This window comes from Ischnura elegans, chromosome 6 (genome assembly GCF_921293095.1).
Source record: "Ischnura elegans chromosome 6, ioIscEleg1.1, whole genome shotgun sequence".
NCBI lineage: Eukaryota > Metazoa > Arthropoda > Insecta > Odonata > Coenagrionidae > Ischnura > Ischnura elegans.
In genome coordinates this window covers 78,914,173-78,929,286 of record NC_060251.1, presented here as the reverse complement: position 1 = coordinate 78,929,286, position 15,114 = coordinate 78,914,173, and the positions used below count along the sequence as shown (strand labels likewise).

The following is a 15,114-nucleotide window of genomic DNA, read 5'->3' as shown; positions in this document are numbered from 1 at the left end:
TTTTCCATTTCCTCACACTGTCTTTTCCACCAAGCCTCCCTTGCTCTCTTTGTTTCACGTCGTAATCGATTATTCAGTTCCCTATACATTCTTTTGCCATGTTCTGTGTCCACGTTCTTCCACTTCCCCCTCTCCTCCATTTCCCTTATCATGTTCTCCGTTATCCACGGCTTCTTTATCCTTCTACTGTCAGCGTAACCAATTGACTTCTCCGCCGCTTTGACTATTCCCGTTTTAATATTATCCCATCTTTCCTCAACAGTCTTGGTGCTGTCAATGTCCCGCATACTAATGTCCACTAGCTCCTGGTATTCTCTCCTCATACTCCCTTTCAGGGCTTCTACGTTCCATTTCTTCGTCTTCCTAACTCTTATAAGTCTTTTGAATCTTACGTTGCATTTCATGAGCACTAGATTGTGGTCCGAATCCGCATCCGCTGCAGGGAAGCTGCGCGAGTTTTTCACACTATTCCTAAACCTCTGTCTTACCATAATGTAGTCTATTTGAAATCTCCCCACATCCCCTGGACTTTTCCATGTGTACCTTCGCCCTTTATGATGATTGAACCACGTGTTTGTGATGAATAATTTGTTTCTCCTACAAAATTCTGCTGCTTTCTCTCCCCTGTCGTTCCGTATTCCTAGACCAAAATCTCCTATTTCGTTTCCATCCCTACCTTCCCCGACTGAGGCGTTCCAGTCGCCCATCACTACCAGATTTTTCTTACCCGGCGTGTCTCTAATTATTTCCTCGAGCTGTTCATACACCTCATCTACTTCTTCCTCCCTATGATTGCTAGTGGGCATGTAAACTTGGATCACCACAAGGTTTGTGGGCCGCGCCTCAATTTCTACCACCAGAATCCTATCGCTTACCTGGTCTATGCCTACCACACGCTTACCCATCTTCCCGTTTAATACTAAAGCTACCCCTCGCTGGCTTTCCTCCCCACCACTATATATAACTTTATACCCATCACTCCAATAGTCCCCCCCATCCCTCCACCTCACCTCGCGTAATCCTAAGATATCTATCCTCCCTTTATCCATTTCCCGTTTGATATTTTCTAACTTCCCCGCCCTCATCATTGTCCTCACATTCCACGTCCCTACATTTATAGCCGGCTTCTTCTTCTCCATCTTCTTGGTCTTCTTACCTTCTTTCTTCATTGATGCTGCTGATGATAAGTCTCTGCAAGGATTTCGCATGTTGGCGACCCCGAGGACCTTGCCGACCTCGCTGCCGTGCCCGACACCCGCCCTTTGCGGACGGGTCCCGGGCGATGAGATTCCGAGGCTCATTTGGTTGTTCTCCATGTTTTCAGGGAAGAGATAGTTGGTAGGGTTTCCCACTTCCATTCCAACAGTGTTTTTCACGTGACACCATCACGTGGACCACCTTTCGTCTGGCTCCTACCCTTCGACCTATCTGGCATGGGTAGCCCTACCGGGAATAATTTAGAATTAATCCCGCCAGTGCAGCTCTAGGGGTCATAGGAACGCACAAGCCTTTCCACCGCGACAAGGTTGTAGCCCAAGGGAAAGGAAAACAGTTATGTACTGTGGTAATTCATCTTGGTAGTTTTGAGGTCATCATGTATTTCATCGATAACAAGTTACTGGAGTAATTTTAAACCAAGCATGAAATTCGCCATGAAAAAATCATTTGGCTCTGACAGAAATGAAACCAGGATCTCCCGAGGTACTAGGATGGCTGGTAGTGGGAAACCTAGCATATTGAATAATTCACAATGCTGTGTGTAATTCATGCGGATGCATCATTTCTAATTTTTTTAAATCCTCAGATGGCCAATTTCTTTCAGAGAGCAAAAATGAAGAATCATACAGTGAGAAAATAAAAAAATTGACCAAGGAGCTGAAAGCTCAGGCTGTGAAATCAACATCTGACCAAGCAGTGGGTACCATCAGTGAAGAGGTTCGTTTGCTGAATTTGATATGATTTATTTTTTAAATTATTCATCATTGACTGGTAAATTTGTGATTTCACTCATTACCATTCTATTTTACAGTTAGAGTTTCTTCCAGTTTTATGCTCAATGGGACGTAAAAAGAAATGAACTTTAATATTAACCTATGCTGGACTTATTACGTTACACTTATTATATGGGAAGCTTATTAATCCCTAAATCAAAATTTGTTGTATCTTTTGTCAACAGTTGATGCCAACATTGAAAACTACTAGTGAGTGCTGACATTTTTAGCAATCAGGGGACATATCAATGGCTAAGTTCTAACCACACGTATCTCAAATTCGGCCGGTTTGAGACAGGTATCTTAAACAAAGTGTAATAACAGTAAAAAATAAAATTCAAGCAAAGAACAACTCTTCATTTGCTAATGAATGCTTATTTTTCAGTTTTATGAACTTTTGGTTTTTAATTTCAGTGAGCAAGTAAAAGAAATTAATTGTTTTTTTGCTCTCCTGAAAGGTTGCTATTTTTGATATACGTGTTGTTAGAACTTAGCCATCGATATGATATCTTTCTGGAACCTGTATTTTTGTTTTCCAACAATGTTACACCATTTCTGCTTGTTCTACTTGGGGTGCTGTATTCGTGTGCATGGAATCTAGGATTATACATATATCCATCTTTTAACTCAATGTTGGAAGGTGTACCTTTGAGAAACTGTGGTAATTAATGAAGTGAAGAGTAGATGGCTATATTTTGTGGTACTGAGTAATAAGTAGCATAATGACAGAAAAACATTTGTTTGGGCCACAGAATTTTATTATTGAAGGACCTAGGTGATGACAACATATGCCTATTTTACCTGGAATATACGATCCAGCGGTGTTCTTTTTTAGGTACGTATACCCACATCACGGTTGGATTACTGGCCAACAGTTTTGTCGCTGCTGCTGGAGACCTCCTCAGGGCAATGATACATTCATGGCATGTTGATCGTTTTTAAGCATCATCAAGGTGGTGGGGTAGGGCGAAAAGTTTGGTGTAGGCAGGGATGCCGACTTACAAAAAATATTGGGGGGGCCCAAACCGGTGATCTTGCCCCGGGAAGTTTTATAAGTAGTGAGTTTTAAGTTTTTTGAGCATTTTAGAAGAGTCATATGATCAACATTAGAACTCTGATAACACGAAACTCGATATCTGGACGCTCCGGGGAAAATCGACAAGCCTGACACATTTTTCCTCACACCCATTATGAATTTTTGAGGGGGCTCAGGCCCCATGGAGTTGACGCCATGGGTGTAGGTGTGGGGTTTTCTCAAAAATTTCAACCCTTGACACTGGTACACCCAAAACAGAATACTGCTGGACATCATGGACTGCAGAAGTTTTAACCTTTTGATGATGGAAAATACTATGTTCATTAAAAAAAAAAATCATCAAAGTGACATCTCACACAATTTTAATGATACCAACCCAGGTTTACATACCTTGCTAATCAGTGGTGCAGCAAGGGTGGGGTTTTGGGGGATAACCCCCCCCCCCCCTCCCCCCAGAACTAAGAAAATTTTAAAATGTAATCCATTTTATTTAATTGTATAAATACATATTGCTTCTAGAATAGTGTAAGGATGAATGAAATATCCCTCAGAAAGCCGTAAATTACCATTTTTAACCATTTATCTTTAACATTTTCTGGGGGAGGGCACCCGCATCTCCTGTATTCCATACCCCCATTATTAATTGCACTTAAAACCCCCCTAGCCTTAATTCCTAGCTGCGGGCTTGTTGCTAATGGCTATTGAATGGTTTAAACATGGGGTGATGTGATTAACTTTAAAACACCAAGCATGCCCGTTTATGCATGGGAAACACTCCACTTGGTGTCTTCTCACCGCTCCCATATGGGATACATACATACAGCCCCATGCTGGACCCCTTCTTAGGGCGGTGGACAGCCATGGCCAGAGGGCACCAGCGCTATGCAGGGGGAGGACTACCGGAATGATCCAGAATGAATTATACTAAATTTAATTATTGTTCTGTTTACTCAAGACAGCGTTTATTATGCTGTTAAATGAGACATCATTGAAATCAAGTCAACTGCTCAATGTTGGTATTCTGACCGCAAAATTTGCCAGTTTCGGAACTGGAGGGCACCAAAGATTTCCAGGCTGAAGGGCGCACCGTAATACGTCCCAGTATCCCAGCGGCCCAGAATGGGCCTGGATACATATATTATGTATAGGGATAAAATTTAATCCAGCTGTAAAGTACAATTACAGGGCATTTTAAACCAGCATTTAAAGGAAAAAGTCTACTAAAATGTCACCATGTTGATCATCTCATATCTTTCATTCTTATTTCATTAATATACAGATTTTTCATCTATTTCATCTTCAGCTTTGAAAAAATATTGTTATATCTTTATGCTTGTTATATTATAGGAGTTGGTGCAGTCTGTGCCCCCTATACCATCAATTGCTGAAGATCCTGAGAGTCCTCGTAGTTCTGAAGATGACACAATCACTTCACTCAGTCCTGTCAAGGAGCCTGTTAATAGGGAATCACCTTTGGTTACTCCTGTTAGTAATGAATCAGAAGTAAGAAGCGGAAATTCAGATTCAGAATCTGAATCCACTGATGTCTCTTCCTCTCCAAATGTGCTCAGGTGTGGACTTCATAAAATTTTTATATTGATAATGTGTTCCTATTCTTGATAGACTTATGTTGATGTAAATTACGAAAGTTACGCTCTAAAGACAATTTATGATAGATTTACATCATGATTTACGAGTGTGTAATTTTCAGTGGCTCTGGTAAAGTCTTAATGAGTTTACTCATGAAAATGGTGATTGACCAGAATTACACTTGCTTTGGCCACATTATAATTGATTCCAATTATCAATTACTTTCTGATAAAGTAATAGATTACAATGAAATCACATCCTGATTGCTTAGAAATTTTGCCTAATACTTCATAAATAAATGAATGCCACTTTTAATTTTAGCATTACATCGGGTGATTTAATTCCAATAAATGTACCAAATAAGATACACGTTATGTATATGCATGAAATATTGATACTTTTTATGTTGTGAAAAAAAGTGATAAAACGCAAAATGACAGCAAATGAAATTTATTTTCAATATTAGGTAAAAGGAAAGCTGCATATAGGTAGGTGGTTTACTGAAATGAATTTGAATACTGTAATGTGAGAGGAAAAAATTCCCTGCTCTTGCTTTAGTCTTTCATGTGGCATATGGGAATGCACAAATAGCTGCTGCATTCGATTGTATTTCTAGGTGTTGCCTTATACCCATGTAGTTCATTAAAGTATTCTACCAATTAAGGTATGTTTCCATGAAGTACTTAAGAAGTGTTTGTATGGAAGTTGGCAGCTTCCCCTTCTTTCGTGTACTTCCCTCATCAATTCAGAATAAGGCCTACTCCCTTTCATTCTATCTAAAATTCCTGTTCTCTTCCTTCCTCTCCCTCGTTTATCCAACATTCTACCCTCTAATACTGCTTTCAACATCCTCTCCCCACTACGTACTCGCTCCATCCATGCCTTCTGTCCCCTCTGTATCTCACCTAGAAGCTGACTTTCCTCACCCACTATGTTCAGCTAAATTTCATATCAGACTCTTCGCTTGCCTTTTCTTTAAACTCTTAACTCACGCAGTTGATAGGACCAAAAAAATGAATTTTTTTCAGGATCAAATTTATTTATGTTGGTGGTGGTTCTCGGGTATTGCTGTGTAGAAAACCCGAGAACCACCACCAACATAGATAAAAGAAGCTGTGAAAATCTTCAGACGAAAATTAAATTTATTCTTTGCAGAAAAGGTGTTGACTGAAACTGAGTCTCGTATCCAATTTTTTTTTCAAATTCTAATCATTTTTACCACTGCCACCCGAGTCCAAAAGTTTAAAATTTTGCTAAACTTAGGCAGAATCTGAGACTAGCTCCCATGGAGAATAATTGATTGCTACTAATTCTAATTTAGTAATAACCAATCTTGAGTATAGTATTTAATTTAAGAATTCCATGTTTTTGCAGTGTGTGAGAATGATCAACAAATTTTATGTCTAGGCAACCTGCCATCCATAATGCCCACCTGTCTGTGGCATCAATTCACATTTTGCCTTTTAGGAGCCAAATTTTCAGTAGATTAAGTAGTTTTTCAAAGTTAATCCCTTTATAAATGTCTCAATGTTTCTTTGGATGGATATAATGCATTTTATGAAGCCTAAACAATTGTAAATTTAGAAATTATTTGATAAGGGAAGATGTACTTTAAAAAAATCTTTTTATCGAAGTCATTGTCATCTTTAATGGAACTTATATTTTCAAAATGTAATGCGAAAGTTAGCTCATCATAAAATCATTTAATCACTGCAAAATTACTGCTGTGTGCTTTGAAATGGGGTGAGTTCCATGTAACGAACCCTTGCATAATGAAGTCAGGTAAAAATTGTATTAATTATCAATCCCTTCTACTTAAATTTAAACAGGCTTGCTTCACTGTATCGAATTCGTCCTCTTTTAGAATTCAATTTTTAGCAAAATAACCACCATTTCTAAAAGTTTCATTCAAAAATCAGTAGATTCATTATTCTTTTCCAAAACAATATGTCATTAATTTAATTTCAGCATACATCATGTATCAATTGTTTCCAGGGAATGCTCTGCTGTTAATATAATAAAACTTACTCCTTTTCTAGTTATTCACTATGTAGGTAGTACATATTCCCATTTTGAATTGCTTGAGGCAGGGACTATCTTCACAAAGTGGGGTAAACCCGTCCTGTCCCGGGGTAGTGCCTCCGGACCCCCTGTTTGTCCCCCCCAAAGTGCTGATGCTGATGACGCCAATGATTATACACAACCATTTATTAATGGAATATAAAAAAAATATTTATAATGGCTTTGTCCTTGTTCCGGCTGACATCTTTTAAAGGCTTAGATAAATGTTGTCTTTCTAGTCACTGAACCCAATAGATGCAGGAAGTATGTGGAATTTAAAGCATATATTACCTTTACTCTTTTTTTGAATAGGAAAAATCAGTCTGAGCATTCACCAGAGGAAGAAGAAAGTAGCTCAAGTGATTCAGATATGGCTGCAGACGTTTTTGAGAAGAAGTTAAGACGTCTTAACATTAACCCAACAGCTAAATCTATGCCCGAAAAAGTCTTCAAGGAAAAAATGGAAATGCTGAATGCTGAGAGAAGATTATTGAAAAGGGTACGAAAGGGAAAAAGTTTTAAGGATCATAAGGATATACAATCAGTTTATCCTGGCTTCAAATTTCTTCTTTTTATGCTGCAGCTTTTTTTGTTAATGTTGGTCATTGTGTGACGAGACCATGGGTAACTCATAATTGAGGTGATCCGTGGTAAAACTTTACATATTTCAAAGAGATATGTCACTGGTTAATGAAAAACCTCACAGAAACAATATAAGTCCTGAGTGATAGACGTAAATTGATTTTTTGTAGTTCAATGCTTTAAAGGAATACTACCGTACAGTTTTTCCTAAAGTGTGTACTCACTAAAGTAGCATTGATTATTGTAATTCTGTCTTAACTTCATTATTTTCATCCTCTTCTCATGGCAGTGTTTTTGTGCAATTTCTTACGATGCACATTTCTGACTTAGAGCACCAGAGCAAGAAATTTTGAAAAGTTTTAAACATTTCGTCTCCACAATCATATTTTATTTGGTCTTATCTATCTCCATAGTTTGCATGTTGAAATATTTGTATATCATACAAATTCATTTTTGTGAATTACATGTATACTAGCCATCACGCACTCACCAGTCATAAAGTGGGTTTATAATTTTAAGGAACAGTACCTTTAATTAAGATTTCTCTATTTATAGGCTTAATAGGAATCCCTCAAATGACTATGAATTAGTCATTTATGTATAACTAAGTGCCCATTTCCCTCCCTTGAGAGTCTTATCCTTCAACTTCATAATAATTTTCTTCTAAGTGTCTTCTTCAGGATTATCTTCATAAGTTCTTTCCTACCCACAAGTAACCTTTTGAAGAGATAATCTAAAAGTATTGGTGGCTATTTTCAATTTCTTCACTGGATATTTGCTTCATCTATGAAAGTTTTTTTTGTAACATGTGTTGATTCTTTGAGTTTTGACACATCATTCTGTTTTTGAATTTCCACGTTTCTTTTACCTGTAGTCTACTGTATCCTATTGGCTTGTAAATAAACATTGGTGAAAAGAGGATGGAAAATGAAGCCCTCTGGTTAAATCTTGAAACAAAAATTGGTGAAAAGAGGATGGAAAATGAAGCCCTCTCTGGTTAAATCTTGAAAACTGACTCCTGGAAGTTTAGAGCAGAGGGGAGACATCACAACGACTATTAGGCATAATGCATTTAAAGACGTAACTCAAAATCTAATGAAGGATATGCAATGAAAATAGGATAGCTGGTTAAAATGAGGAAAATTGATGGGGAAGCCACATTCTCACAAATCGATATGAAAATTTGAATTTGTTATAAACTTAGGTAGTTTAACTTCAGAAAAACCCATTGCTTATATTAAACAATGCAATACTTTTAAATAAGACATTCCATGCATTTTTATCTTCCCTATTATTGGAGATATGGTGTGCAATGCGAAGAGCCGAACACCACTACGGTGGGAGGCCTGCATTATGGTTCTGCCAAGTTTTTTTGACTCGTATAGGAGGACTGTCTGTACAACATATGAAAAGAAGAGAAAAATTGAAGGGGTTGCTATATTGTCAAAAATAGTTTTGAAAATTAGAGTTTGTAAAAGACAATATTAAATTGTTAAAATTTCATATAATAATCAATGCATAATCTTTTTCAATACATGTCCTTTATAATTTCATATTATGTACATGCTTTTGCATCTTTCTTATTTCCGGAGATTTAGGCGTCTAATGTGAAGACACTTTTGTAAAATTGCAGTTTTACATCATTAAAATATCTTGTTAGCAGTTTGGTGTATTATATAACGACTCTGAGGTTTTCATTTTTTAATATAATGAAGAAGATTTGCTTAATTTGGTCAAAATCAGTGACCAAAGGGGCAAACACCTGCGATTGAATTTTGGTGGAATGACCCAACTACTTACACATTGTAACTTTTATGTGGGATGTTTCTGTATTAAATTATTTCTTTGTTATTCTCATACATGTCTCTAAAACATAGACATTCATTTTCAGAAAATTGAAAATTATCACCATATTAAATCAAACCTTGAAGAAAAGGCTGATGCAAGAGTATCGCAAAGGGTGCTGAGGTCAAAACTTGATAAACCTCAAGCAGTGGAGGAATCAAATGCTTCTAGTTCAAGCCATAAATCACCAAAAGATAGTTCCAGTACAGACAAAAGTAAAGGTTAGTCTCCAGTTTTCCAGGGCATGAGGATTACCAACTACTGAAAGTTTTTTCATGGGTTGACATAGGTTATGCAAACGATATGTGGCAGGTAGGAATTCCACCCTTTAAAAAAATGTTTATATGATGCATCTGGTAATAACATATCATGTTTTGGTGCTTGATAATGTTTTACTACCATGGTTTTAATTTGGAAAAAATTATGTCCTTTTTTGTGTTTAGCTGATAGTAGTGCTTCTTGTGAGACAAACCGAAGGCTTTTATGAGTTGTTCATCTGTATTGCTACTGCTCAGGGCTGTATAATAACAAGGACACCCAGTGGTATGACTGTGTCATGTGTGTGAAACATCTATTCCTCACAGTCAGTACGGTGGTAATGCATGTGCACCTCTCAGAAGCATCTAATATTGACCTAATGTGAAGGGACACTTATCATTGATAACTATGGTAGTAATTTAAAATTAGCCCTTTGTCTTCCTACAAAATTTTCATTGCTATCAAGTCACTTACACACTCAACGAAATTTTTTTTCCCGAAACCCCATTGTACATAAGCATTTTTGCAATAATGAAAACAATGAAATGTGCAAGTGGTGAAAAAAGTATTTGGGCTTTGATTACTGATAATCTATCCAAAATGTAATCAATATCATTAATCAGTTACTTTTGTGAAGTACCTTACCGCGAAATTACTTTTGAAATTCACCAAAAACTTCTTTGAGAAAGGCCAACATATTCAATTTCTACTTGCATTTTATGGTACAATTTTTATTTTATTATTTGAGTTGCTGTTCTCTATTGTTAAATCCACCTTCCATTAATATAACTGGAGGAATAAACTCCCTTTTATTTTAAAAATTTCTCTGTATTACACAATAAATGTATTATTCTACAAGATGACTGTATAATATCCGATACTAAGATACTTCTGTTATTGTTGGTGTGGATGGAAACAAAGGCTGCTTCATTAAGTCTAGGTGTGATTATGGCCGATAATGGCTTTATGTACTAACATGCTCTGCTTAACTGCTCACTATTATGTTGAAGTATAAAAGGATTTGAAAAGTCTTAAATGCTCTAGGGAGCTTATCTAAGATAACTTGCATATCATGGTGCACTTTTACTTCATTGCAATTATGCTGTGATTATGAGATTTCTTTTGATATTTTCTAGAAAAAATAGCTATGACAAAAAAGGTCGGAACTGCTTATAGAATCAAGCAAATATTTTATCCAAATGAGCAAACAGTTCACAGCTAACAATGTTGTGTTTACCGAAATGTAATTATTATTTAAGTGCTCATAGAGTATGTTATAAATATATTTATTTACTTTTTTATTAAAATTATTGATTCCAACTAAAAAATGACAAAATACATAAATGATTAATAGCAATGAAATTTAAAGTTTCCGAAATCAATTACTTGAGTGCATTTACATTACAAATATTGGTGTGTATATGTAACATAACCTCTCTGGATTTTTTTCAGACTTTTCTTCAAATGTATCCTCTAAAGAATCTTCATTGGCGACAACTTCCAGGTCATCCCAATCTAGCTCATCTCACTTGACCAGTGGGAGGACATTAACTTCACATTCGTCCATTAAGTCTAAGGACCAGAAATTAGAAGATGCCTTTCCTAGCCAATCCAGAATAGCTGTCATGGCTGAAAGGTGGAAAGGAAACAAAGGGTAGGTATTATTTTCTTTATTTAGTGTAAATATTGAGCTTTATAAATTTTTAAAACTAAGTTAAATTGGAGAGGTTGGTGAAGAATAGGTAGGGGGAATCTTCGTGATTAAGGCTGGTTAAATAAGAGAGAATTCCTGAAGCTAGTATTAGCATAGGCTAATATTTACTCAAAACTGTTCCCCGCCTGTTCCTTGTTCAAATCTCGGCGCTGGCAAGAATTTTTCGGTCCGTTCCAGAGAAATTACAGAATATTTGTGCAAGTTCCAACGTGGTGTTCAAGAGAGTTTGCCGCCAACATAAAACAAGCCATCTCGGCTACCAAAGCAGTCTGTAATCTGAAGTGGAAGTAAATGCCACTCTACAGCAACTTCTTAAGGATTTCATTCAACGTTGCAAACGCTACTAACTGAAGAGAGTTAGTTAACGGAGACTTCATTTAGGATTCCAAAATAATATTTTATGAATAAATTAAGACGATTAATCTAGGTAATGCCTTGCTTAAGTTTAAACTTGGTGTAGCCTACAAAATTAGCATAGTAATATTAAAAATAAGCGTACAAAAAAGTTAAATATTGCAGGATACTAAAACAATTGTACATATTTAGTTTGAGAATGCATATCAAAACAGATGAAATATTGCTAAACATGTGTTATAATTCATTTGAAATCATAATTCATTCCTTTGCAGCGTATATCGTGCATGAGGGAAATGCAGCATGTGTACCAAAGTTCATTACAGCGTCTCTCCCTTCTCTGTGGGTGAGACGTTGCACTTCATGGCTCTATGGCCTTTAAGGCCAACATGGCGTAACTAGACTGAAAAAAACATGCAAGCCTTTCCACTGCTACAAGATTGTAGTGTTAGAGAAAGGCTACATTACATAGAATATAAATAATGAAAACTCCATTTCAATATGTCACCAGGACACCAGTGAAGTTGTTTAAGATTTTATGCAAATATGGTTACATAATTCACGAGTAACTGCAAAGAATCATAGTGATAGAAATAACTTTTAGCGTGAAAATAAAGCAAATAAATTCACTTGGAATCTTTGGGGAAATTAGAAATAAAACATCACAATTTATCGGGAGAAGTAAAACCTACAAATCATGTGTGAGACCAAAATTAGTAAACTACCCAAACAAGTATTCACCTCAGCATCAATAATAATCGCTTAAAAAAAGAGAAGCAATTTGTAATAAATATTTCCATTTCTCCTCGTAACCAAAATAAATACCACTCCATTTATCATGTTGTAAAGAAAATTGAAATACCTTGTTATTAAATTATTCTCTTATCTTCGTCAACTGCAATAGAATTTCTTTTTTTAATTTTGTAATGAAGATCTGTAAAAAAATTTTTTCGAAGAAGTTATGAAACACAATTTAGAGATGGTATTGTTGTTTTCCACTGTATGAAATGGAGGTAAAAATGAATGGATTAAAATAACTCACCTCAAAAGGTGTCCTAGCACTGCGAAACCAAATAAAAATGAAAAACACAGAAATTTTTTTTCGGAGCTTTCTGCTGGGCAGACAAGCACCAACTGGTGGCTGTCCTTCTCTCTACCTCTGCCCAGTGGCGGATGTGTACGGGGGGCATATAGGTGGTGTGCACTCCCGCTTGCGGGGCTGCCTTTTGCTTAAATTTACCCTGGTCAATGGTTTGCTGAACGCGGAGCCAGTAGGTTGGCCTAAAACAAGGATGACTCTTAATTAATGTCCATTGTGTTATCGTCAAAATACCACTGATTTCAGAATAATATAACATCACTTGTGGCCTTAAAATTACCCCATCTATTGCATGTCTCTAGTTATGAATTTCATATTTCTTTACTTGCTGGTAGTCGTGCTTGAACTTCTAATAATATTTCTTTCTTTCATGTGTGCCAGAGCGGGGACATCAAAATCAGATTTCCACTCTAAAATAATAGATGGACAGACTGTAGCTGGAGTATCAACGCTGCGATCTTCTACAGCAATTGGTGAAAGCCATAGTCATACCTCAGTGGGGGCAAGTATTCTGCGAGGCCTGCGTCACAACAGAGATGGTGAAAGAGCTGCTCCTATGCCTTCTCTTGGTGGCTTTGGGTCTAAATCAGTATCATTTGCTCATGATTTGATTGGTGGCAAAGTTTACCATGCTGTTTGAGTTCTACATGTGGTAAAACCTTATATATTGTGATAGCACTACTTCACAGAAAATAAGATTGTTATTTATGTATTCATCACACAAAATATGTAGTCCACCTGTGCTTATGTTGTGAACCTTAAAAACTTAAATGTCATGGAAACCATTATGTTTGATGTTTCAGCAAATATTGCGGATGTGATTAATTATGATTAGTTTGAATTCACTGCTTTGTATGTTGTGTTCATGTATAAATATGCTTTAATGTGATTATTTATTGTAGTTTTGTTATTGTTTTTGGCTTTTCAACTGGAAATAGTATTATTAGTATTTTAATATTGAAAATAAGGCTATGTAGAGTATATAATTTAGCAAATATTCTGACTCTGCATCATATTATTTGAATGCAAACATGCCTCTTAAGATATTATACTGAAAGTGATCAAGAAAAGTATTGGTATGATAATTGTTTCAAGTTCACGTCTATGCTGATGCTGAGTAATATTCACTCCTTTGTACCAAAGAAATGGGGATCAAAATATTTGATTTTGATACCATTGATACCAGTGTAAAAGAAATGATGGACCTGAATTTCATTTAATTGGTGAGATTTATTTTAAGTGAAAATGTCAACTCCTTGTGTTGTTTGATCATAATCGACAAAAGTTTTGTCTAATCTGAATATAGACCTCACATAAATAAATATATTTCTCATTTTTTATTGAATTGTTGACTGTTATTCTAATGGATATTGCTGTACATACATCACATCATTCTTTCCCTGCTTGAAATTGGAATCAATTTCTATTCTAACATGGGCGTTGCTATTCAAAAGATGTCATTTTTATTGAGTATAGCATGGTACTACATACACTTTGAAGTGAAAGTGGGTTATCCGTGTTTTGCGATTATTCGTTCTGTCCATCCCCATCATTAGCTTGGATAATCGGGAGTCTACTGTATATGCATACACATAATCAGATTCCCATTGGGTTCATAGTTGAACTGCCTCAAACTGTAAACCATGGGCATACCCAGCGAGGAGCAGGAGGGGGCAGCTGCCCTCCCCTAGAAGCAAAAATCGCAAATGTCTTTAACCCTTTCGTGCCGAATGCCTCACCTGTGCGGCGACGATTTTCTTCCCTAAACAACGAATGCCACACCAGTGCGTCCTGAATGTTCTTACCCTAACCAACGAATGCTGCGCCTGTGTGGCACAGGTCGAAAAAAGTGACCATCGCGGACACAATAGACCCACGGACGCAGTCGCCCCTCACGATCCGCCTTAGCGCGAGCCCAGTCCCATCTTCAGCCGCTCAGGTCGACCCTTTCCTATCCTCTTCACGCGGTCAACTACTGTTATTTGCAGTGTGTTTTCCAAAAAATATTTGTTGCTTACTTTTGAAATTCAATGCTAGAGATGAATTCATCTTTTTTTGCTGACCACATGGAAATTTTAAACAAAATTCTAACGTTAATCTCAACGGAGATACAGAACAACTAGTAAATACATTAAATCCGTCTAAATCAACGTAAGAACTTTGTTTAAAATTACTGCATGCTCAGAAAAAACACAAAATTAATTTTGAATGTAAAAAAAGCGGTGCAAACAACAAATATTTTCATATATTTTGCATTAACACCTTAGCCAGTTGACCGCGAACTCGTGCTAGCAAGGGGCTTTTAATCCTTCTAGGGTCTGGGACAGAGGCCCAGGAAAGGGATCGGCGCCCTCTGAGTTGGGTCCAAAAATGGTTAGGGAGGGAACCACTGCCTTCAGTTGACGCGAAAACGCTTCGTACAAGGGAGTAAAGAAAACTTTCAAGAGACTCGTATTGAGGAAGAATTTCCCTGAACCAAGGTCCGGCGCAAAAGGGTTAAGGAAAATAATATTTTTTCAAGCAAATAATTTTAAAAACTAATAGAGTTGTTACAGTTTCCTTAAAATATTGGTTTCATTCACCT

General features: G+C 36.7%; 1 protein-coding gene across 3 annotated transcripts in view; it reads left to right on the top strand.

Moving 5' to 3' along the window:
• LOC124161041 (zinc finger protein DZIP1-like) overlaps positions 1-13,875 on the top strand; it is a 33,888-nt gene extending 20,013 nt beyond the window's left edge. For 2 of the 3 annotated variants that reach the window (XM_046537193.1, XM_046537191.1), the window contains 6 exons: positions 1,805-1,935; positions 4,375-4,598; positions 6,991-7,177; positions 9,152-9,326; positions 10,816-11,017; positions 12,912-13,875. In XM_046537193.1, the coding sequence (XP_046393149.1) occupies positions 1,805-1,935; positions 4,375-4,598; positions 6,991-7,177; positions 9,152-9,326; positions 10,816-11,017; positions 12,912-13,170 (1,178 nt within the window). In that variant the 3' untranslated portion in view covers positions 13,171-13,875. The remainder of the gene's footprint in view (positions 1-1,804; positions 1,936-4,374; positions 4,599-6,990; positions 7,178-9,151; positions 9,327-10,815; positions 11,018-12,911) is intronic. The other variant, XM_046537192.1, reaches the window with a different exon arrangement.
• Positions 13,876-15,114: the final 1,239 nt, after the last annotated feature.